At 44.4% G+C, this 23,777-nt stretch overlaps 2 protein-coding genes across 2 annotated transcripts in view; one reads left to right on the forward strand and one right to left on the reverse strand.

Moving 5' to 3' along the window:
• Positions 1-2,670: 2,670 nt before the first annotated feature.
• DEXI (Dexi homolog) lies at positions 2,671-11,729 on the reverse strand. Its single transcript, XM_082490350.1, has 2 exons — positions 11,035-11,729; positions 2,671-3,461 (listed from the first exon to the last, which is right to left on the reverse strand). Exon 1 carries the CDS (start codon positions 11,543-11,545, stop codon positions 11,264-11,266), a length of 282 nt encoding a protein of 93 aa, XP_082346476.1. The 5' UTR covers positions 11,546-11,729; the 3' UTR covers positions 2,671-3,461; positions 11,035-11,263.
• Positions 11,730-13,547: 1,818 nt separating this feature from the next.
• CLEC16A (C-type lectin domain containing 16A) overlaps positions 13,548-23,777 on the forward strand; it is a gene marked incomplete at its 3' end in the record, with an annotated part of 84,605 nt that continues 74,375 nt past the window's right edge. The window contains exon 1 of the mRNA XM_082490776.1: positions 13,548-13,657. Within this exon, the coding sequence (XP_082346902.1) occupies positions 13,578-13,657 (80 nt within the window). The 5' untranslated portion in view covers positions 13,548-13,577. The remainder of the gene's footprint in view (positions 13,658-23,777) is intronic.

The following is a 23,777-nucleotide window of genomic DNA, read 5'->3' on the forward strand; positions in this document are numbered from 1 at the left end:
AACAAAAAGGGATGGAGAAAAGCTAGAAAAAAATTAATATGCCACCAATTGGGATGGGAGGTCTCTTCTTCACAGTTAGCTCAACAACCTCCATGAAATCTCTTCTCCTAGGAAGCACTGACAATATTGACCTAAGGATCTACGCAAACTAGAATCTCTCAGCTAACCTCTCAAATATTCTGTTATGTGGTATTAAAAAAGTCCCCAATTTAAACAATTCAAAACCATAATCTTTATGTTCTTTCCAGCAAATTATACTTCTCTGCTAACATTTCAGCACCTGCAGAATCTCGGCAGCAGGGACAGAGGGTAGGCAAATTAAAGAAGGAAGGAAGGTCTGGTTTGTTGCTTCTGTTAATCAAAGGAGAGCAGGGAACCAGACCTAGTACATGAAGGTAATAGTACAAGAGAGCAAGGTGGAAAAACTCTGTGGAGAATGAGATTGTAACTAGACAGTGGTATTTTTCTTAACTATCTGCACAATTCTTCTCTCTAGCTGGAGTCATGGAAAAAAAATCTCATTTACATCCCCCTCTTTCAGCTACTTGAATGGGAGGTAATTTGAGCCAAATCTTCTGTGATGTTCCCATCAGCCTGCGGCACTCCAGCCGTGCAGATCTATGGTGAGCTCTTGTCTAGGCTTCCCTTAACTAAGCTTTGGATGACCCTTTAGGGATATATTCTGCAGCTACACTTCACTCTGAATCTGAGAATGTGCTAAATATTACACAGGCAGCTGAATGTTACAGGAGCCTGTCTGGACTGATGAAATCATGTTGGGAATAATGCTGTTCTCTTTCTGTGAGTTAGTTGGAGATGTATGTTTATAATGTACAGGTTGTAAATTGTGATACAGTGTTTTGGTTGTCTTTATATATCTTTTTTAAAACATTAATAAAAGTAAGTATTCCTTTTTACAGTAGCTTGTAGTACCTCTTGAAAATTATTTTGATGTTTCTCTTGGAAACGCTGTGAAACCACTGCTGTCTTCTGAACATAATGACATGCTAAGGGCTTTGTATTGTAGGTTAACGGAAAGTATGGTGTGCGAGGGAGACAGGTTGGTCCTGCTGGCACATACCAGTTCAGTGGTCTGGAAATGGAGGAATAATTCTTTCTTAACAGGCAATAGGATCTTGCAATGCCAACTGACAGACTTTAAGTCCAAAATTAGAAGATATGAGTGCTGACTGAAGTTGGCTGCTAATAACAGCAAAAAGATGTTTTCATCTTTTTGGATTTTTTGTAGTTAAAAGTTCTAAAATTAATCAAGGTTCAAAGTCTGGATATTCTTGTGGCACAAAACTCATCCAAAATGCTTTTGTCAGATGAGCACCTTGTGTATAGATGACTGAATTCACTGGCTGAAAAAGCTGTTCTGAACAAATCTGTGTTCTAAAAATCTTTTAGAGTGAGAAAAATGCTACTCTCTTTATGCCCATGCTCTTTTTGTTGCCAAAGAAGCGTTTCTAAAATGCTAAGGCTTGTCTTATGATGGTAGTCAGATCCTGTAATCTGAGTAATCTCCCCTTTCTTTAAATGTATGAGGCTGAGCTGTTCTGAAAAATCAGAAATCTTGATCTAAGATTCGGAATCTCCAGAGATTACTTGGTGGAATTTGTATTGCTTGATCTGTGTGTTTTGTGGCATAAACCCACTGCAAGGAAATGATTACAAACTAGTAGATACTGCAATAAGTACCTATAACGGCAAACTGAACCATGTTCTTAAAATGGCATACACGTGACCCTGAAAAATTAGTGTAAGCCATCTCTGTGAATAGTATGAATTTCTAATTATATAGGTAGCAGGAATGCTGCCTTCAGTTGCAAAATTCAGCCTATCTCAAGTTAGTTGCAAAATTCAGCCTATCTCAAGTTAGTACCAAATAGGCATGTGAACACAAGCTCAACAAGTCTTTAAACTTAGCTATGCTCTATATAGGTGCCTAAATGGGGATTTAGTTTCCTGAATGTATCTTTACGTGTTAGGATATTGTGTCCTAAGTGACTTCATCCCTGAATTGCAGGCCAGGGATTGTATGGAACAAAGCATTTGTCAGTGTTTTTAAGGCCCCAAACTTCATCTGATGGAACCTATCTTGGAGAAAAGCTACTTAGTTCAATGACAGTGTTTCACCTCTTGCAGGATCAGCTGAAAATTGCATCTGGGGCACAGAATTTTGGGGACTGGGAGCTAATTTCTACTGCACTGAGGGTTAAAAAAAATGACATTTGAGTGTAACACACTGGGAGTACCAGAAAAAAGCAGTTTGATAGACAAGTTTCTTTGTCATTGTTTCTCAGGGAATCTAAACTGTCACCCTCTTATTCCCTCATACTGGCTGTCAAGAGACTCATGACACCATCTGTCCGGATCTGAAAGCCCGAGCTGGGAGCAGATGGTAGAGACACAGACTGCAGAGGACAGACATATGCACGGAGAGAGTTCAGGAGAAATGTTTTCAATTCTGCTTTACCTGAAACATTCTTGATGTATCAACTTGGCTTAATGACTGCACAGCTACAAAAAGTAGACTTTTCTAAAAAAATGTACTAAGACAAAAAGAGTATACCTGCCCTCAATAACATGTAAGTTCTCCCCCATTCCCCCAGTTCCTGGTGTTTCAGTTTGGGTCTGATTTTTTAAGTAGTTGCTCATGAGAAGGATTTCCTACATGCTGGCCATCTTAACCATCTGGAACTCCTTGCAGGTACCTGTAGGAAAACTGGAATTTCCTGGAAAGCATATTTCAATTATTTTCTGTTCAAACTGAAAAAGAATAACTCCAACAAATGACTGCTTACTTTTTCATGGAAAAGGTCAGTCTTTATTGCATTGCTTTCCCATCTGTACATAGGAACATAAGCTTAAACAATCTGCAAAGTATCTCATGTTAGATAATGAATCCACCTGACATATAAAATTTACTCTCTGATCTATTTCAAAACTCACAATTTAAATAAAATATCTTACTAGCACAGTTCTTGCCGTAAACTGCCCTGAACAGAACGTCCTTGCAGTCACTCCTGCATATTTTCCCCTGAGAGCGCACTGTCTTTGAACTACTGGCTGGTAGAGTTTTCAATGTGTGATTGTAAAACTTGCTTAAGCGGTACATAGAGTGTGTCCAATCGGGTGACATGTTATTTATTCAAAAGTTTTTCAAATCTGAGTAACATCTTGATTTTCTGTTATAATAGAACATAGGTTATATTATTTGTTCATACAGTCCATCCCAGAATTACCTATGGAAGCCCAGTACGGTGCATGAATCGCTGCAGTTAGTGCCCACTCAAGAGGCAATGACCACGGAGAAAAGTCACAACTGACAAGGTCTGATGACAACTCTTCTTGTTGTCCCCTTGTCCTTCTTTTCATCTCTATGTTTCAGAATATAGTTTCTTTCCATCACTTGATCCATTAACCTGGTCATAATCCATTTCAGATGTTTAATGAATCTGTTTAAAAGAAAACACATAAATACAGAGTAACTCTCTAGACCTAAAATGAAGAGAGAAGTCACCGTGTATGTCAGGTATAGCACCATGTCATTGACTTCTTTAAAAACAAACAAACAAAAAAATCAAAACCTTTTGTGACTATGGATAATTCTTTGAGAATTAAAGGCCTGAACAGCCTTTCAGAGAAATCAATGTAGCAGTTGCTGTTAATGCCAGAGCACGCGAGTCCTTAGTGTAGTTTTAACAGAGGCATGAAAATAGTGTGAGGGGTATGAGAATAACCTGTCAACCACAGTCCATCAGGTCAATTAGTAGAGGTTGCTCTTAAGAGAGCACAACCAGCCACAACATACGGTGGGACAGCCTATTTTACGCTAGCTTTTTATCATTAGACCTGCCTATTAAAACTGATTTTTGAACTGGCTACATTTTCTTAACCAGATACTGTTCATTAGACTGTTGTTATTTTTTGTGTAATTGTGTTAATTATGTACTGTCTATATTTGACATAGCCTCTGTTTTGAGTGGCTTTTTTTTTTCTTTAGAGTCACTTTGTTCAAAGCATTTTGGATCCACTGGTAAGTAGTTATGGAGTTAAATAACATGCTGGGGTAACTTCTTGGTCTTACTGACAAGAAAAAATTACTGTTATATTGCTTTATCTCAGTTTACCTAAGTTGCCTTGACTGGGTCAATGTATGCGACAGCTATTAAAAGGTGATTTTTACTTTCATCAGAGGTAAACACAAGGCCTGAGAAGCCTTCTCCAAGTAGAATCAGAGCTGTGGATTACAAAGGTGCTGAGCTGACTGTATCCATTTGGTCTTGTGACCTCGCAGATGACTAATTAACATAGTGCAGAACGGTGCAGCTCTGAGAAGGGATGATTGTCTGGGGATGAATCTGTGTTGAAGAAGAGTTGAGGTACAGAAGACCACGAGCAGGTCCCCTGGCTGCCTGCAGCTCAGATCATCTGCACTGTGTGGAGCAAGTCTCTGGAAGGACAGCTCTTCCCTCCTTCCCTTTTTACGTGTATTACAGCCTCCTGTGCAGCGTGGAAAGGCAGGGGAGCCTATACAGTAAAGGTGCTAATCCAGTTGTAAAATGGGAAGGGAGTGACAGATCTGCTAACAGATCTGCTTTATGCGTGGAGCTCTCTGAAAAGGCTCTCACTGGGCTGCAGGGCAAAACACAGCCTCTCTCTTCTTCCTCACGCTCTGTGCACGGAGCGGAGGCGCAGCAGAACATATGTCAGGTTGTCTGGCACAAGGGGTCCTGAGGCAGGAGGGCTCCCACCAGTTCAGGTGCATAAGATGTAACAGAATCGACGAGGAGTATGAATGAAGAATGAAATGCAATGTCATATATTCTGCTTGAGCATAGACAGACAGAACATGGTATCATTAACAAAGGTGTTATGGGAAGCTGTAAAGCAAACAGGTTGACGCAGTACTGGAAGAAAGGTTCTTCTATGGACTGAAAGCAGATTAAAAGATTGGAAGCAAAGAATAAGGCTTGGTAGGAAAGAAGTCAGTAGCGGGGTATACCAGGGACCAGTTTTTATTCAACATCGCCATTAGTGACCCAGCAAAGAGAGTGAACAAAGAAATCCTAAAGACTGAAGAAAATAAGCTCTGTCAGGTAGGTATTTAGATGCTGTAGTGATAGCAAGGCACTCCAGAAGGATTTCATAACATCGAGTGGGCAAAAGGTGACAGGTTTGGAAAACATTTGCTAAAGGGCTGGGCAGCAATGTGCCCTCTAATATCCCTCATTCTACCATTGCGGACTCTGAAAAGTATGAAGAGAACAGACTGCAGATTTTGGTCAGGGTCATCTGCTCTCCCAGAGGGCATCCCCTGCCCCTGCCAGAGGCAGAACACAGGGCTGGGTGATCATGGTCCCACTCATCACAATGTTTCGTTTGTCCTTGTATGCCACTTACTGTAGATCAGAAACAGGTGAGAAACAAGAAACACTGTTGCATCCAGTGATTTGTTTCTGTCAAATGTCTATCAGCTACAGTACCCTGCTAACAGTAATCGCATGCTCAAAATCCTGTTTCTTAAACTAAGAACAAGAAAAGGGGAAACAGCAGCTCTAACAAGTTACTCATTTCATGTTTATCTGATCACTTTCCAAGTTGAACTAAAAACTCTGATCTACAGTAGACAGTTCAGGGAGATTGTTAGTATTCTGCACTGTAGATCAAATTCTAGGCTGACTTAAAAATAGCACAGCACAATGCATTGGGCCTCCAAAGCTAAGCATAAAGCTGTCTAATGGAGTTTCAAATACTGCTGTAGGGCTGCTAGTCCAAGACTGTAATTTGTAGTGGTAGATATTACATGGGGTGTGAATGATACAATTGACGAGGGTATCCAATCTTGCCTTTCTATTCAGCTGATTAAAAGCCTGTCCTTCAAATTTCACGTGAACCTGATTTTTAACAGAAAATTTTAAAAAAAGTCAAAACCCAATGGAAAATGAAAAGGTAGCGAATATTTTTAAAATCTCAGAACTGTAGTCTTCCAATACCTTAAAAGATACCTGTAAGAATTTAACAGTGTGGCTATTATAGAGTAACTCTAGCATTAGAAGAAGAAACTCAGTAATGGTATTTTTGTTAATTCTGCCTGTGAAGTTGCTGTTCTTCACAATTCAGGCTGAACCAAAGGAAACACGGTGACTCTGTTTCGCATCCTGACATTGTCTGCATTCTGTTTCCTGACTTTGTGCAAGAGCATGTGTCAGATCTCATGGCATATTTGGGCTCTGCTGCCTGAGCAAGCCTCAGCTCTTTCAGCCTTCAAAGAGTATATAGCCCTAAGTCTATTAACTGAACTAGAGCTTTGCCCAGCTATAGATCATTCAGTGCACACATCACCATTTTCCACTATGCCATTACTTTCCATATATGGCTTCTATTAGTCTTTACCCTTTTTATCATGTATATTAGAAACATGTTTGTGTCCTCAGAGAGCATCATTCAAACTGTTCAGCTATTTTTTCCCTCCGTTTGTGGCCCAAGTACTAAAACTCATCTGGGAAGAGAAAGACAGTTTGAAAGTTTCCCTGAAGAAATTGAAAGATTTAGCCACTTCTGTATACTATTTAATTTTTTGGGACAGTTGTACTCCATATAAACTAGAATCATTATGAGGGTACAAATGCAAAGAGTTGGACTGGCCAAATATACAAACTAAATGTCTCTAAACAAATTAGTCTTCTATTTTAGGATTGCTAGTTGATAGCTGAACTATACTGTCACTCGGCCCCTCCTTCAGAGGAAACAAACATGAAGAATTAAACTGGATTCATTTCTTAATTCCTTTGACAGCTTAAGACTGATAATTGGCTATTGCCACCTATTGAAGCAAGTTGATTACTGTAAGCTTCATGTTTGTAGGGAAGAACTAAAGAATTTTTCTTAATTATTCATTAAAATCACTTGTGGCTGGAGCTTTTACAAATTAAATACTCAGGCCTGAACTATTTCTATCCTAAATTGAATGTCTCTTAATTTTCTGTGCCTCATTTTAATTCATGTTATTAAGAGCAGCTTTTGGAAAACTGCTTTTAAAAATCTTCGTTCTCTCTTTGCATCATATAAATGAATGCATTTGGTTGAAAATCACTTAGGACAGTCCATGGCTGTGGTTAATGAGTCTGAATGGACAGTTCATCAGTTAACCATGATTTTATTTTCCTTCCATCTAGGATGGAATTCCTGTTAAGGAGAGTCAAGTGTACAAAAGTCTCTTTAAAGCAGAGCTATCAGGTGAGTTTGAGCACTCAACTTCTATTAATTTTAATAACATCTAAGAATTCAAAACACAGGTCTAAAAATCACAGCTATTGCTCTTAATCCTGTTGTTACTGTAACTCATACAAAATTGCCAACTGATCTGTATCATGGAGTCATCAAGCCACCTTTCTTATTTTTGTACATGGAGATTTCTACAAATAAGGGAAGAGCGTAGTGAAGAATGGCAAGGTAAAATAAGTAACAGATCACTGTGGTCACTATTTTTAAGATTCAAAGTCTGAAAAGGAGAAAGTCAGGAAGTGGATCCTGATGCGTTTATGTGTATCTTAACACTGTTAGTGATAATATTTTTTCTGACCCATTCCTTTACGTGGCATCTCTGTTTTAGAGAGATGGAACAGGCACAGGTGAGTTAAGCTCACAGAAGACATCAGTAGCAGACACAGGAAGGAGTCCAGCATGCTTATTTCCCACCACTGGGCCATGTTGTCTCTCATAGACATTGAGCCGGCATTTCTATTTGGCACTATATTGATGAGCTAGTGAGTAAAGCTTGTTCTTTGATTCAGGATTTAGATGCTGGCATGCAGCAGAAGTGCTGAGTCACAAGTTTTTGAGTGCTGGATTCTGCTCACTGAAGACGTTCATCATAATTCACCTTGATGAAAAAATAAAGGTAATGCTTGTACTGTAAGATTAAATAAGTCCAGTAATTCCTGTTCAGTTTTCATTATTGATTATTTTTGCTCATTTTCTTTCTGATTTGAGGACTTTGTGATGAGTCACATCTGATTTTAAGTACATGGAGAACAGTCATATCACCTTATTCCAGGGCACTTCAAATATAATAAAGAACCTGGCACACTCACGCTAAAACAGTAGATGACATAAGCAAGCTCAATTCTTCTCAGTTTACACAGATGGATTTCTCCATTTGAATAGGAGAGAAAGCTTCTCTGAGTTGCTTAGTTGTCTGCCACCAATTATGCTCAGAAACCTGGATGTTATTTTGTTCCTGTTGAGTTTATTCAAGTGAGGGTTTTGCTGCAAGAGAGAACAGAGCTTTTCTGATCCACATGCTCTTTTATTTTTACATCTAAATTAGCCTTTCCACATTTTGCAGAATCGCCTCTTGGGATTTGCCCCCTTTGTTTCCCTGTCATGCATGCCACTCACCTCCTGGGTGCAAGCCATTGCTTTCTAAAGGCACGAAGCACACTGCAAGGTTTCAGCTAAGGCTAATCATAGCTTTTTAGTTGTTCTCAGTAATCACTGGTGAGTCACATGAAGAACACTCCTCTTACATTTAATGCAGAGAGTATGCCTATGTATTTTTCACCTCTGCTGGTAAAACTGAGAACCATTCTTCCTACAGCGTCTTGTGAATCCTCAGCACTTCTGGGTGTGAGCGAACAGGGCAGGTGGGCAGCCTTCCTAGGCCTATGGAGAGCACGCGTTAACGCTCGTACAGAACTCGGGTCACTGCAGGCTACACACCAAAGGGATTTAAATCTTCCCTTTCAGTGCCTTACTTCTGCTCCCAAAACAGAACCCACAGCTCCAAATTAGGGCTCTCTTCTGCCTGCCTTCCTAGGGAACAGGTGGGGAAAAATGGCACAGAACAGGGAAGAAACCTGTAACCAGGATATTAATACAAATTCCTTTTCATGGCGACATGCCGAGTCTCTTCCTGGTAGCTAAATAATTATGTAATTTGTGGTCTGGTTGCTGCGTATATAAATATAATTAAATATATAAATAGATGAAGCACAGTAATAGTATATTTTTTGCTCTCTAGTAATTGATCTAACTTCAGGGATTCGTGATTTGATTCTCAATGGAAACCACCATCTAACATGACAACTGCCAAATTAAAGGATCAAGGTTGGAGCTGGTACCTGTGCAAAGCTCTGTTAGTTCAAGGTGGATATAGATTGAGACTTCTGAGCTTTGTGAAGACCTCTGCATGTCTACATATGGAGGTGACGTGGTTTTCTGGTTAGAATATTAAGAAGATTGCAGAGCTGCTAATCCTGTTAATATGAAGGAAAAATTTAACAAGTCCATTTATCTATACTGAACAGAATTGCGCTCAGACCTTATGCTCTATCAAACTATGTGTTCATGCGGAAAATTATGTCTGTTATTCTCCTTAGGTCTTCCTGGAAACTAGACGTAACTCATCGTGACAAATCCTAGTCAGCAAAAAAGTGACTAAAAAAGAAATTTTAATCCCTGTATTAGATGGTGCTGGAGCAATACAATTCTGGGTTTGAGGAAAGGGATTTTGGGGAAGAAAATGGCTAGGACTTTTTGCACCAAAGATTTTGCTTAAATTTCCATTTGTTTTTATGAATTTCTCTTGGAATACAGAGTATATGTATTACTTGCCTATCTGAAAAGGGAGAGGAGGAGACAGCCACTGAAGTAGCCAACAGCATTTTCTGGGAACTTTAGTTCTGCTCCAGACTTTCTGTTCTAAAGGAAGTGATTCTAATCCAGCTGCTTGGGATGGACCACCAAATATTGGCACAGAGACTTTCATTTGCAGTGGAATTTCTTCAGTAGCAACAAAGATCTGTTCCCCCGACACGCACACTTTTGTTATGCTCCCATATCCCTTTGACCAAGCTTTGTTCACCTGCGTTTGTGCAATCAATGTTACTCCAACACCAAAAATTTCAATTTTTTCCTTCTAAATTATTGACCAAAGCCAGCTACTATTGCTTTATATGGAATTCAAATAGAAATATTTAGAATATAGTTTTAACCTGTATGAAGGACAGCACTACAGAAAAGGTTTGGGTTTTCTTTTAAATCAGAAGACCGATTAAAATAGCTTGATGTTAAATGGTATTTGTACAGTATGTTCCCCAAGGTTATGTTTGTAACCTTACAACAGAATTTCCTATTTCTGTAATTTAAAATAGAAAATAAAAAGGTATCCTGAACCGGTTTTCAAATTTACAGACAATATTTTGCTAAAAGTTCCACTGGCAGATTTGCTAACATATTTTAATTTAAACTGTGAATGTTTTCATTAACATACACTTGGCACAGAAAGTCCTAGCTAGAAATAGTGATTTTCTTCCCCATTGCATTTCAATGTTTTAAAGTGCTAAATCCTTGCATTTCCAGAGTTTTAGTATCACTCAAAACAACAATAATAAATTGACCAAGCCAACCTTCGTGCTAAGATTAACACGAGGAAAACGGTGAGCTGGGTAAGTTTCTCATTATGCAAGACAGAGGTTTTAAAGGGCATCCGATTAAGATGTATTTCTGGCTCGAGTATGGTCTCTGAATTGTAACAAATATTGGCCTGGATGTTCATCTGGATTCAGAGCCGCTTTCACGACCGGATTAGCGAAGTTGTTGACCAGCTGTAAACACAACCCCCGCCGTCGCTCTGCAGTGCCGCGCAACCGGGAAAATTACTCCGTCGGGAGTGACACCGGCCCCGCGGCACAGCAGAGGTGACGGAGCGGGGCCCGGCCCCGGGCTCTGCCGGGCGGGGGGAGGCGAGGGGGCGGCGGGCAGCTTTCAGCGCCCCACAGGCAGCCCGGCCCCGGCCCCGGCCCCGGCCCTCCGCCCGCAGAGCTCCACCGCGATGGCAGCTGCGGCGCTGCGTGTCCCCGGCGCAGCGCCCGCTCCCGGCCCCCCCGCTCTCCCGGGGAGGGCTGTCCCCGGCCCGGCCGCCAGCCCCGGCCCCGCGGGACGGCGTGCCGGGCGGGGGGCCCGCCCGGGGAGCGGCGCCGGGAGCGCTCCGCTGCCCAGCAGGAGCCCGAGGAAATGACTTACTTCCCGTGCGAGCCCTCTGCGCGTCCGCGGCCCTGCCCGGCGGCAGCGGGTCCCAGGCACCGGGGCGGGGTTGGGGCTCGTTCGGAAGGGAAGATGCTGTGCAGAAGGAGCCGAGACGCAGCGCGGGCGCGCCGGGGCCGCGGCGGTCCCCGAGCCACGGCCATGCCGGGACACCCGGCCCCGGGCCGGGCGGCGACACCCCGCAGCCGCTTCGGAGCGCCCCGGGGCGTCACTCCAAGTACCCGTCAAAGACGTCCAGCTCGCTGTCCGTCTCGTAGAGCACGGAGCCAGGATCGGAGAGCACCCCCAGATCCACCAGAGCCTGGTCCATATCCTCGGGCAGGAAGACGATGCCTACATTGAGAACGATGTACTCCATCAGGAAGGCATAGTACAGGATCAGCACGTTGACAAAGAACAAGCCCACGTAAAACATATAGGGCAGCACCAGCAGCGCATGGAAGGCCCAGGACTCCAGCGAATCCAGCCGTGCCGAGACCGCGGCGGGCATGCAGCCGTGCGGGGCTGCGGCGGGCTCCGGCGGCGGCTGCGGGCGCCGCAGCGGGCACCGACCTCCCCGGCCGGCGCAGGGCGAGGAGGGGGGGGAGCGGGCGGCGGCACAGGACCGCGCTCCGCAGCCCCGGCGGCAAGAGAGGGCAAAACCCCAGAGCCGGAGCCGGGAAGAGGCGAGCCCCGCGGGGCGCGGAGTCGGCACCGCCGCAGAGCGGCCGGTTCGGTCCCGTCCTTCCCCGGAGGAAGGCGGGCGGCCAGCGCGGGCTTCAGCGGCGCCGCCGCAGCCCCGCCGTCGGCAGGAGGCTCCTCAGGGGCATTTCCAGCCCGGCTGCTGCAGTCCCGCCGCGGCTCCCCCTCCTCCTCCCGCCCGCAAACTTTGCGGAAGGAGCCCGCAGGCGCGTTGGGGCGGTCGGCGCGGAGCAGCTGCCGCCGTCAGCGAGCCCGGAGCCCCGGCAGGACCCCCCCGCCGCCCCGCCCCGCCGCGCCGCCTGCCCCCGCCGCACGCCGCGGCTGTTTACCCGCGCCGCATCCCCATCGCGGCCCGCCGTGACGGGCGCCGGCGCCCCCGCCGCCTTCCCCAGCAGCCGGGTCCCGCTCCGCCTGCCCGGGGGCCGGCCGCGGCGCACCGGAGGGGACGGCAGGCGGCTTGTGGTGCCCGTCCCCCGCCGGGCGCCTTCCCCGTGCCCCGCGGCAGCCCGGGGCAGGCTGGGTCTGCCCCTGTGCCCCGGGAGGAGTTTTCTGCTCCCCCGCGGCCCAACAGGGCCCTCCCGGAGCAGCCGTGCAGGCCTGCGCCCCTTCCACTTCTGGGGAGGCACCAAGGTTTTGCCTATATGAAAGTATAATCAAATGCATGATTTTAAACTTGGGGTTTGGTTGGGTTTTTTTTTGTTGTTTGTTTGTTTTTCTGATACTGGCTGACAAACCCTTCAGCTTTTAGTTGGATTTAGTTTCTTTATCCGGTTAAAGCAAAAAATCTAAAACCAGATGACGACAGCCATCAACGATCTCGTTCTCTTTGTTCTGCTGTAATTACGTTAGTTTTTAAGCCGATTCAAAACTAACTGTGCCATACTCACTGGAAAAGCCTCAGCAAGCGGAGTGTCAGCAGCTGAATTTCCACTGTGCCTTGCAGCACCCTGTCGTCCTTCGGCCATGACTGCCCCTGCCAGTGCTGCTCCAGCTGCCCTTGCCAAAGTGAACAAGGAATGTCAGGCACCAAATTTTATCCCAAATTACAATGTATTTGAGAGGTATATGTACACATTAAAAGGCTGGTTTTGATGTGAGGTACATTTAGTCTTTTACATCCCTCTAACTTAACAGTCCCCTCACAACCTGACAAGATCTAACTCCTAGCTGCCAAAGACAGGGCAGGAAATAAAACTGGGAGCCAAACCCCACGGCTCAGGGAGGTGTGGGGCGTCCCGCAGCTCCTCGGGCCCATCGCTGCTGTCGTGCTCAGAGATGGCGCCCGGGGTGGGCCCAGCACCACCGCACACAGCCTCGCTTGGTCGGCTCTGAGAAAGGCTGCCCGAGCACGGCCCTCGGAGCAGGACGGCTTAGGGAACGCGGTTCCATCGCCCCGTGGAAATCCTGACAGGAAGGGAGAAAACGCCGGGCTCCCCGGGGACGCTCCCGTTTCCTTGCCAGTGGTGGGCCATAACGAGTGCCGGGCCCCGGCGGGCTCCTTCCCAGCGCAGGAGAAGGCCCGGCCTCAGAGACCGCCCGACTCCACCCCGACCAGCGAAGGCGGGAATCTGAGGGGAACTCGCGGCTCCGCCCCGGAGCCTGCTGGGACTTGCAGTCCGCGCGGCGTCGCCGGGGCGGGGGGCGGGGCGCGGGACGACGCTTCCCGGCGTGCCCCGCCCGCGCATGCGCCTCGGCGCTTGTGTGCGCCGGTGACTGCTGCTGAGGGGGTCCCTTCCCGGTCTCCGCCCGCCTGGGTGCCGCTCGCCCTTTGCCCGTCCTTCCCCGCGGAGCTATGAAGCCTTAGAGCCCCTCGCAGGCCGTAGCAACCTTTCGCCGCCAGCATGTTCGGCCGCTCCCGGAGCTGGGTGGGTGGCGGGCACGGGAAGGCCGCCCGCAGCATCCACTCCTTGGACCACCTCAAGTAAGTGCGGAGCCGGCCGCAGGCTCGGGGGCAGCTGTGAGGGGAGGCGGCGGCAGCTGTGAGGGGAGGCGGCGGCAGCTGTGAGGGGAGGCGGCGGCAGCTGTGAGGGGAGGCGGCGGCAGCTGTGAGGGGAGGCGGCGGCAGCTGTGAGGGGAGGCGGCGGCAGCTGTGAGGGGAGGCGGCGGCTGCGGTCGGCCCTGCCTGATTATGAGGGGACTCGGAGGGTAGGAGCAGGCGCGGGGGGCAGATGGGCTCCGTCTGTGGAGCTGCTCGGGGCAGGGGTTTCCCTCGGAGAGGGCTGCGGAGCAGAGCGGGGCCGGGGCGTCCCGGAGGAGAGGGCGTGCGAGGGGAGGCGGCTCGGCCGGCGGCGCTCCCCAGCCGCCCACTCCCTCCTTGCCTCAGCCCTTTGGCGCAGCTCTCCACAGGCGAAAGCTGCCGGAGCGATTCGCCAGCGGCGACGGGGGCTCTCAGTGCTGGGTGGGCTGGTGTCCTTCGCACCGAAATCTGTACCGTTTCTGCCTCTTCGTCCCAAAACGTCTTCAGGGCAGACACAGTTCCGTGATGTCATGTCACACTCATCGCCGCGATACGTGTTTGTTTGATTTTTAATAATGTCACAGTCTCGTTTTGTGGAGTAGAGCGTAAGAGACGATAAATACAAGAAATACCGCGTTCCTTTTGAGAGAGAACTTTGATTCTTTCCTGGTAGTGGCTTAGACGGGGGAGCGAGGAGCCTGGTCCCGGCCTGTAAACAATATAGGCCTTTTGAAGTGTGTGTGTGTGATCTTAGTAGTCAGCAGTGATTCATGGTTGGGGGGTTGCAGGTCCAGGGGATCTACTCTGGTTAGAGAGCTCAGCAGCTGGCACAAAAGTAAAGCTGTTGAGCTTGAGAATTGTAACCGTAGTGTCAGGAGTCAGATATCCTTGTGTTACTGCTGACTGTAAAAGGTAGAATAGTTTTTTCTAGTTCTGTCACTGGAGAGTTAGAAGGATGACAAGGGATAAAACAATTTTAAATTCTCTGTTCCATTTTAAGGGTTCTGCTATGGCAAGAAAAATGAGGTCCACTGTTATAGCTTCTCTTTCTACTGAACAGGAAAAGGAGATCGTTAAGAGGGGAAGCATTTTCTAAATTAAATTGCAGTGAATACATAGCTTATTGAGAAATAAGTAGCTGGTAGTTTTTAACGATTAGTCAAATTACAAGAAGGATGTGAAAAGTGTGACAGTAGTGAGCAGGATGCACTTATACAAGATTTGGATCTTGCAATTGCTTTATGAGGATGATTTGTGGATTCTGGTCCTTGTCTCTAAACTGAAAAAATGTTCAAAACCAGCAAGACTAATTGAAGTGCATGACTTAACCAAAGACAGGGAAATCAAGTCCGTAAATACAAAACTGATGAGGCAGTAGCACTGCAGAAAGTAACTTGGGAAGCACGGTAGGTCAGACTAGTAAGTCAACATGATCTGGCATTGCAGGAAAAAAGGGGAAAAGTCATGCTCAGGTATAAACACAGGAATGTTCTATTTAACATACAAGGGGTAGCCATTGGGTACTGCTCAGCTCTAGTGGAGCTTTAGATCTATCTGGTTTTAACATTACACTTGAAGATAGAGCAAGAATGCTGATGCATGATGAAATTTGAAGAAATTGAGCTTAAATTTGGAAAAAGGCTGGTGAGAGGGAAGCTTTGGGATGTTAGAATCTTTCAGGCAAGAAAAATGTGATTATCTGTTCTCTTGGAGCCACAGAGGGTGGAAAAAGTGGTATGCTGTTTGATTTGCAGCAAAGGGAATTGGGCTGTAAGTGTTGTGGTTTGTGCTTGACTTCTTACCTGAGAATTGAAGTATAGAGTTCTTTACTGAAATACTAGCTTTTGTTTGTTTGCTTTTTTTTTTCTTTAATTATGAAATCTAAAATGGTAGTATGTAAAAGACAGCCAAGATTGTTGATCTGTTTAGACCATATATTTTAAGTGTTTGTTTAGCTAGGCTGTATGAATTTCAGTTTCTAGCCAGATGTCAACAGCAATGGTAAAGTGGTGTACCTAGTGGTAAAGTGTAATTTAGGGCTCTTCTAAGGTAGCAGTTGAAGTGATTAATGCCACAGAAGAAAAAAGGGCAGATAACCTTTGTTTCAGGCTCATCAAAGAAAGTCAGTCCTGGTAAGCTCACCATCTTGTGATCTGTCTGTGTTCTCATCTTTTCAACTCAGCAAAAACCCATATTGTGTTCCATATGAGTGTGTTGAGTAGAATGCACCAACCTTGCTATTACAGATTAGCTTGGCCTATAAAATGTATGTTATGCTATGTTACAAGAATGAAATTAGCCTGGGCTATCCTTATGGGTATATTTTTACTTTTTAACATAAATTGTAAACAGTACACCTGTTTACGTTTAGGGAGTTACTGCTTTTTGTCAGTAAATGTTTGATCTGGAGCTTCCTTTCCCATCAGCTTTAATGCAGTTTGTTTGAGGCTTGCTTTGGAAATGTTACTATTCGGTCTTTTTGCAAGTGTGCCATAGAATGGGTTGCCTAAAGGAAAATTGTGAGACTATTTGTATTACGTGTTTTGATACAGTCTCTTGGTCTAGTGAAATTACAATTTAACCCAGCTTTCTAATACATTGCTGAATTGTGATCTAGAGAGGCTGTGAAACAGTACTGTGCACTGCCTGAGTGCTTCTGACTTACTTATCAGAGAACTTGGTATTTTAGTAGGTGAGGGAATGTCAATAAGTTAATAAATGGAGAAAGGTAAGTTTTCTGGAAACAGGAACAATGCTAGTGATTGCTTGTGAAAATGGTCTTAAACGACTTGTTTTTTTTTCCATGAGATTGTGTCTTGTTGAAATAAGGCCAGAATCCACTTCTTAAAGGTGGCATCCAGCAGTTTAAAATAAGATCTTCTTTTCCTTCCTTTATATAGTCTTCTGCTCTGTTTATTATATGCTTCCAGTTCTAAAAGCAAATACATCAAGGCTGTTTTACACAACAGTCTGTCTTGCTACACAAACTTGAAATCAGTGCTTTCTCACGAGCTGCGTGTTCTTCTCTTGTGGCCTACCTTTGTGCATAAACCGGGTGTTCTTGTGTGCGTGGGTTTCTTACAGTTCTCTCCAGCCACTGACTGTGATAGTCACTGTACTCTGCTTTGGCAGCTCGTCACCTTAGGAGCTGTGACCTATGGTTAAAGTACAAAAGTCTTTCGTATTGCCCAGTTGAGGATAGTCTAACCTTAGCAGATGCATGGTCTGATTGTCTTGAGACGATAACTGTATCTTCTTTCCCCATGTGTCCTCAAACTTTGACTTTGCATTGAAATGGATGAAGGGGGTTTATGTCGTTTATCCCAGTATTTAAGTGGTGATATCTTAACCATTTTGAAGAGTTCATCGGATAATAGCTCTGGTGTTCCTGCTAAAGTGAAAGGTTTTGGAACTTAAGTGTAATATCATTGTTTCTAGATGCAAATTTTTTTCCTACTTTTCCAAGAGGTATTTTACATAGCTCTATTGTTACCTTCAAGTATGTTTCCCATTGTTGCTTCTACATTTGGTATTTTAATTGCATACTGATTACACAAAAGGTTTTATACCATTTGAGTTGGGTGTTGAACATTTCTCATAACTTGGTCAGATGGCAGTGCCCATAAACATGTATAGTTGATGGCTTGTTTCACAGCTGATTCATTTCCTGAAGTACTATCCATGCTATACATCGTTTCCTCTATGAGAACAATATATAATTACATAGTTACAGGCAGCATGAAGAAGCAAGCACGTTATGGTTAAGTCTGGGTTTTTTTAATTTGAGTGCTTGACTTCCTAAACTCTTACCTGTTTTAATGACTTTCCTACTAATTATTTACAAAAAGACACTAATACACGCTTTCTATGTTCATGAATTGTTATGTTATCCCTTTGAGCATGGTTTCTTACCAGAAAAATGTTCAGAATTTTGTTTGTCTTGTTATGTTGCTGGCAAAATCTCCTATTGATTTTGATGGTATCAGGTGCTTGGACACTTCCTGCATGGGGGCGTGTTAGGTTTTTGTTTGTTTGAACCCAGTCTTCAGATACAGTGGGACAGAGATGACAAAAACCTCTTCTCTGAGGGTTTAGCATTTTGGAGCACAAACTTGGCCCCTTTCTAATCAGCATTTAAAGGCAGTCTTTAAGAATTTATGTAAATATAAAAATACTGGGTTTGTGTGATAGTTTATATTCTCATGATATGGTATGTTGCATCTCTGGTGAGAGAAACAAGTATGTGCGTGCTTTCTCATTCATTTTCAAGTAAATGGATAAAGGAATAGCTTGAAAGTGAAGCCCAGGTTTTCTCTAAGTGCATCAGTGTGTTACCAAATCAAGGAACTTTGCAGTAATGTTGATATTAAATAAATTAATTTGGCGTTAATGTTAGTTCCTGACTATTAAATGTTTTTGCATCTCTAATGCTCTATGTTCCATAGACTCCTGAGGTGAGGTAATAGCATGTAATTCTTCCAACTGCTTCCAATTCCAAGTTCTGCTGTTGGAGTAATCATTATTCCCAAGCTTGCATAATGTAACATATTAATGAGAATTATTATTCCCAAGCTTGCATAATGTAACATATTAATGAGAATTATTATTCCCAAGCTTGCATAATGTAACATATTAATGAGAATTATTATTCCCAAGCTTGCATAATGTAACATATTAATGAGAATTATTATTCCCAAGCTTGCATAATGTAACATATTAATGAGAAATATATGTTCACAGATGCAATAATTTATATATGACTTCAATTAAATAGGCTAAAATATGTGAAGTAGTGTAGTATTATTATTCTCTTTAAACTAACTCAGGAAAAATACTATACAGATTGCTGTGGAATGAACTGTTCTGATTTAATTGCCTCCTGACTTCAGCTGTTCACTGTTCCATTAACTCATGCATGCTCAGAGCAGTGACTTAGTTTTTGAATCACTGTTCTGATATCACATGTACTGCCATAACGGGAAGTTTTTGCAGGGCTTGTGTACCAAGTACTCTTTTAGAAAGCCCTAGGAGTTCTCACAGGTGGTCAGACTTAAACTCTTACATCTTCACTGTGAGCAGTCACGCTGTCAGTGTCTGTAGAAGGAATCTTGAACTGTGATCCGCAGATTAATTGAAGGGGATTTGCAGATGCTCTTTGACTTGCTATTTATTGACTTCTGTTATGTTATGGCACATGAGCAGGTGGATACAGCTGTAGGAGATATCTGTGAATCAACTTTTCCTAGAATGGTTTCAATCTGAGCAGGTTTCTGTTCTGGATTTGGAAAATTGGTACTGATTTATGAGGGGAAAAAACAGCGTGAAGAGGGAGAGAAATTTTTTTTTACTGAAGATAAAGAGTATGAAAAGCCAATCTTTTTCCCCCTCCTGCCATCTCTTCCCTTTTTCTTCCTCTTTCCTGTGCTGTCTAGTATGTTAGCCTTAATGTGATGTGGGCTTTTATCATATTGGTGATTTTGGGGAAGAGGGAAGATAGCATGTGGTATATCAAGTTTGTTAAAGCTGTGAGCTTCTGAGAGTTGTCCATCCTCTCGGTGTCCTTGTGCAGTATTCAACACAGTAAAATCATTATTTGATGATTAAGCAATATGAAGATCAGCAAGCATATAGCATTCCACCATAACAGCGTAATAAACTTCTCTGAAGTAGGTTCTGTTTCCTGCATGGCTTATGAGGATGGACTGTGTCCTGCAACAAGTCACGTGAAGCTCTGGCCAACTGAGTGGCAGCTCAGTGGTTGAAGAAGATTCTCCAAACCGAATTTTGCAAATTTTAAGTAAACAGCAGATATGATCAAACTTTTTTTTTTAATTGAGTTTGAGTATGAAAAAGGTTCTGAAACTTAGCAATAACTTGTTTTGTCTTTGTAAGTCTGATAAATAGTTGGAACAGCCTGATATATGTGCTCAGTTAAATGGCATTTTAGTCTCCAGCTGTGCTTGCCCTGTGCAGTGATTCAGTTTCTTAGCGTAGATAAAATTGATGGGAATACTGTTTTTTTTGAAATGTGATTTTTAACTCTGTTTTTGATCTAAACTTCTGAAACTTCCTTTAAACCAGACAACCCAAAATTTTGTTTTAGAAATGCACAGTGTTTCCTGGAATCCTACAGTAGCTTGGCAAAAATTGGTATTTTTATCTTTTACATAACAGCTGCTTGAGATCTTTGAGTCTTAAAAATTGTTTTCTTGGACTTCTAAACTCCTGCATTGTACTAATAAGATTCCTAAAATTTCAACCTGAATCTCTGAATAACCTTTCATAGAATCCAAAACAATAATGATAGGCTGCCACAAAATTGGGACAGGCAGGCTGTTTTCCCCAAAACAGATCCTGGGAGTTTTGATTAACTGCGCTTTTCATGGGAAGGTTGATAGTATGGAAAATCTGTCTTCCTTCCCAAACACTTGTGAGTATATTGCTCAGATAGGCAACGAAGGAGAGGTGGTGGGGTGGCCCTCTGTTAGGGGCAGTTTTGAATGTCTGGAACTTAAGTGTGGATGACAACACTGACTGTGTATGGATAAGAATTAAGGGGAAGGCCAATAAGGCAGACATCGTGATGGGAGTTTGTTATAGACCTCCTAATCAGGATGTAGAAGCTGATGAAGTATTCTATAAGCAGCTGGCAGAGGTCTCACGATCATCTGCCCTTATTCTTGTGGGGGACTTCAACTTCCCAGACGTCTGCTGGAAATACTACGCAGCAGAGAGGGAACAGTCATGGAGGTTCCTGGAGTGTGTGGAAGACAACTTCCTAACACAGCTGGTGAAGGAACCAACTAGGGGAAGTGCCCTACTGGACCTACTGTTTGTTAACAGAGAAGGTCTTGTGGGGGATGTAAAGGTTGGAGGTTGCCTTGGGCAGAGTGATCACGAAATGATAGAGTTTTCAATTCTTGATCAAGTAAGGCGGGGAGCCAGCAGAACTGCCACCTTGGATTTCCGAAGGGCAGACTTTAGCCTGTTTAGGAGCATGGTCGAGAGTGTCCCTTGGGAGGCAGTTTTGAAGAGCAAAGGTGCCCAGGAAGGCTGGGCATACTTCAAGCAGGTGCTCTTAAAAGCGCAGGAGAAGGCCATCCCCTTCTCTCAAAAAACGAGCAGAAGGGGAAGACGACCAGCCTGGCTAAATAGAGAACTTTGGCTGGACCTCAGGAAAAAAAGGAAAGTTTACATTCTCTGGAAAAGGGGGTTGGCAACTTATGAGGACTATCAAGATATAGCAAAGCTATGCAGGGGGAAAATGAGAAGGGCCAAAGCTCAATCAGAACTCGGCTTGGCCGCTGCAGTTAAAGACAATAAGAAGAGATTCTATGAGTATATCAATAGAAAAAGGAAGACTAGGGAAAATGTAGGCCCACTGGTGAATGAGACAGGTGCCCTAGTGGTGGAAGACACAGAGAAGGCAGAGTTACTGAATGCCTTCTTTTCTTCAGTCTTCACTGCTAAAGCTGTCCCTCGTGAATCCCATACTCTGAAGGCAAAGGGGAAGGTCTGGAGAGAGGAAGATTTTCCCTCAGTTGAGGAGGACCGTGTCAGAGACCACTTGGCCAAGCTGGACATTCACAAGTCCATGGGCCCTGATGGCATGCATCCGCGAGTGCTGAGAGAGCTGGCGGATGTTATTGCTAGACCACTCTCCATCGTCTTTGAACGGTCATGGAGAACAGGAGAGGTGCCTGAGGACTGGAGGAAGGCTGACATCACTCCGATCTTCAAAAAAGGCAAGAAGGAGGACCCAGGGAACTACAGACCAGTTAGTCTCACCTCTGTCCCTGGGAAGGTAATGGAGCGACTCATTCTGGATGTCATCTCCAAACACGTTGAGGAACAGGAAGTGATTGGAAGTGGTCAACATGGATTTACCAAGGGTAAATCATGCTTGACCAATCTGATAGCTTTCTATGATGTTATAACTGGTTGGTGGAATGAGGGGAGAGTCGTGGATGTCATCTACCTTGCCGTTAGCAAGGCTTTTGACACTGTCTCCCATGACATCCGCATTAGGAAGCTGAGGAAGTATGGGCTAGATGAGGTGACAGTGAGGTGGATTGAGAGTTGGCTGCGGGACAGAACTCAGAGGGTTGTGATCAGGGGCACAGAGTCTAGTTGGAGGCCTGTAACCAGTGGTGTCCCCCAGGGGTCAATACTCAGTCCAGTTTTGTTTAATATATTCATGAATGACCTGGATGAGGGGACAGAGTGTATCCTCAGCAAGTTTGCTGATGATACCAAACTGGGTGGGGTGGCTGACACCCCAGAGGGCCGTGCTGCCATCCAGCGTGACCTGGACAGGCTGGAGAGCTGGGCAGAGAAGAACCTAATGAGGTTCAACAAAAGCAAGTGCAAGGTCCTGCACCTGGGGAGGAAGAATGCTAGGCACCAGTATAGGTTGGGGTGGACCTGCTGGGAAGCAGCTCGGAGGAGAAGGATCTGGGGGTTGTGGTAGACAGTAAATTATCCATGGCCCAGCAATGTGCCCTTGTTGCCAAAAAGGCCAATGGAATCCTGGGCTGCATAGGGAAGAGTGTGGCCAGTAGGTCGAGGGAGGTCATTCTCCCCCTCTACTCTGCACTGGTGAGGCCCCAACTGGAATACTGTGTCCAGTTTTGGGCTCCCCAGTTCAAGAGGGACAGGGATCTGCTGGAGCGAGTCCAGCGAAGGGCAACTAAGATGATTAAGGGCTTGGAGCATCTGCCTTATGAGGAAAGGCTGAGAGAGCTGGGACTCTTTAGCCTGGAGAAGAGAAGGCTGAGGGGAGACCTTATTATGGCGTACAAGTATCTAAAGGGTGGGTTGAAGGAGGATGGTGCCAGGGTCTTTTCAATGGTTCCAAGTAACAGGATGAGGGGTAATGGGCACAAGTTAGAACACAGGAAGTTCCGTTCAAATACATGGAAAAACTTCTTTACAGTGAGGGTGACAGAGCACTGGCAGAGGCTGCCCAGGGAGGTTGTGGAGTCCCCTTCTCTGGAGGTTTTCAAGACCCGCCTGGATGCAGTCCTGAGTAATGTGCTCTAGGCAATCCTGCTTTGGCAGGGGAGTTGGGCTAGATGATCTCTAGAGGTCCCTTCCAACTCTGAAGATTCTGTGATTCTGTGATAAACCTGAATGCTAAGGTGTTACTCCTGAATTTCAATGGAGTGCAGTATAGAAATATATGATCTGTGCTTGGTAATCTGAACTCTTGCAGTTTTAAAATGACATGAAATTTCTCTGGATATATTTTTTATTTAATTACTTTCTTGCATCCATCCTTTTTCTTTATTGCTATATAAAAGGGAAAAAAAGAGGGAGAAAAGCAGTGGTCATTCTTATACTTTAATGAGAATTCTTTCCCCCACCCCCCCTTTTTTTTTTATTAGCACAAAGGGAGGTAATCTTTGATGTAACATCTTATTGTGGTGTCGTGAGAGAAATGTGCTTCCTCAACTGAGTAAAATTCTGAGACTTATAATACAAGCCTTTCACATTTTATTTAGCTTCCTGTCACCTGTTGTAATATAGACAGACTTTTACTTTTAAACTTCACTGGACAGCCTTAAAATCTTGTCCTTTGAGATGGTAAAGCTGGAGTTTGCCACCTTTCCAATCAGTACGTCTATGCTTAAAGGGCCAGAGACCTGATGATTAAGCCAAGATGCATGAATAGTCTTTGACAGTCCTGATTATTAACCATCAAATTGACATGAATCTGTACAGTGTTTCTGCAGACAAGAGAAAGGGTCTAACTTTTCTACATCTGCATGTGTCTCTTGCCAGAATTACACTTTTCCATATCAGCTACTCATGCTTTCCTGCTGCTTCTATTTCTCCTTCTTGCTCATCACTCCTTTGACTTGAATGTACTCCCAAAGAAATTTGCTACGTTGCCATAAGAAGCACCATGGGACAATTGTTACATAATTTCTAGTCCTGTGTTAACATATGCGTAAGCATTCATAACTCACCTGGCTAGTTACGCGTGTCTTTCGTTTGTCACATATCCTGTTTAACAATTACTCTTCTCTCTGCATCAGTATTAAAAGGAAATTTTAGGATTTAAAACTGTACAATCATTAGA

This window comes from Vanellus vanellus (genome assembly GCF_965231255.1).
Source record: "Vanellus vanellus genome assembly, chromosome: 14".
Classification (NCBI taxonomy): Eukaryota; Metazoa; Chordata; class Aves; order Charadriiformes; family Charadriidae; genus Vanellus; species Vanellus vanellus.

Coding starts and splice junctions, on each gene's coding strand:
- DEXI (XM_082490350.1), bottom strand. CDS start 11,545: ATGCCCGCCGCGGTCTCGGCACGGCTGGATTCGCTGGAGTCCTGGGCC.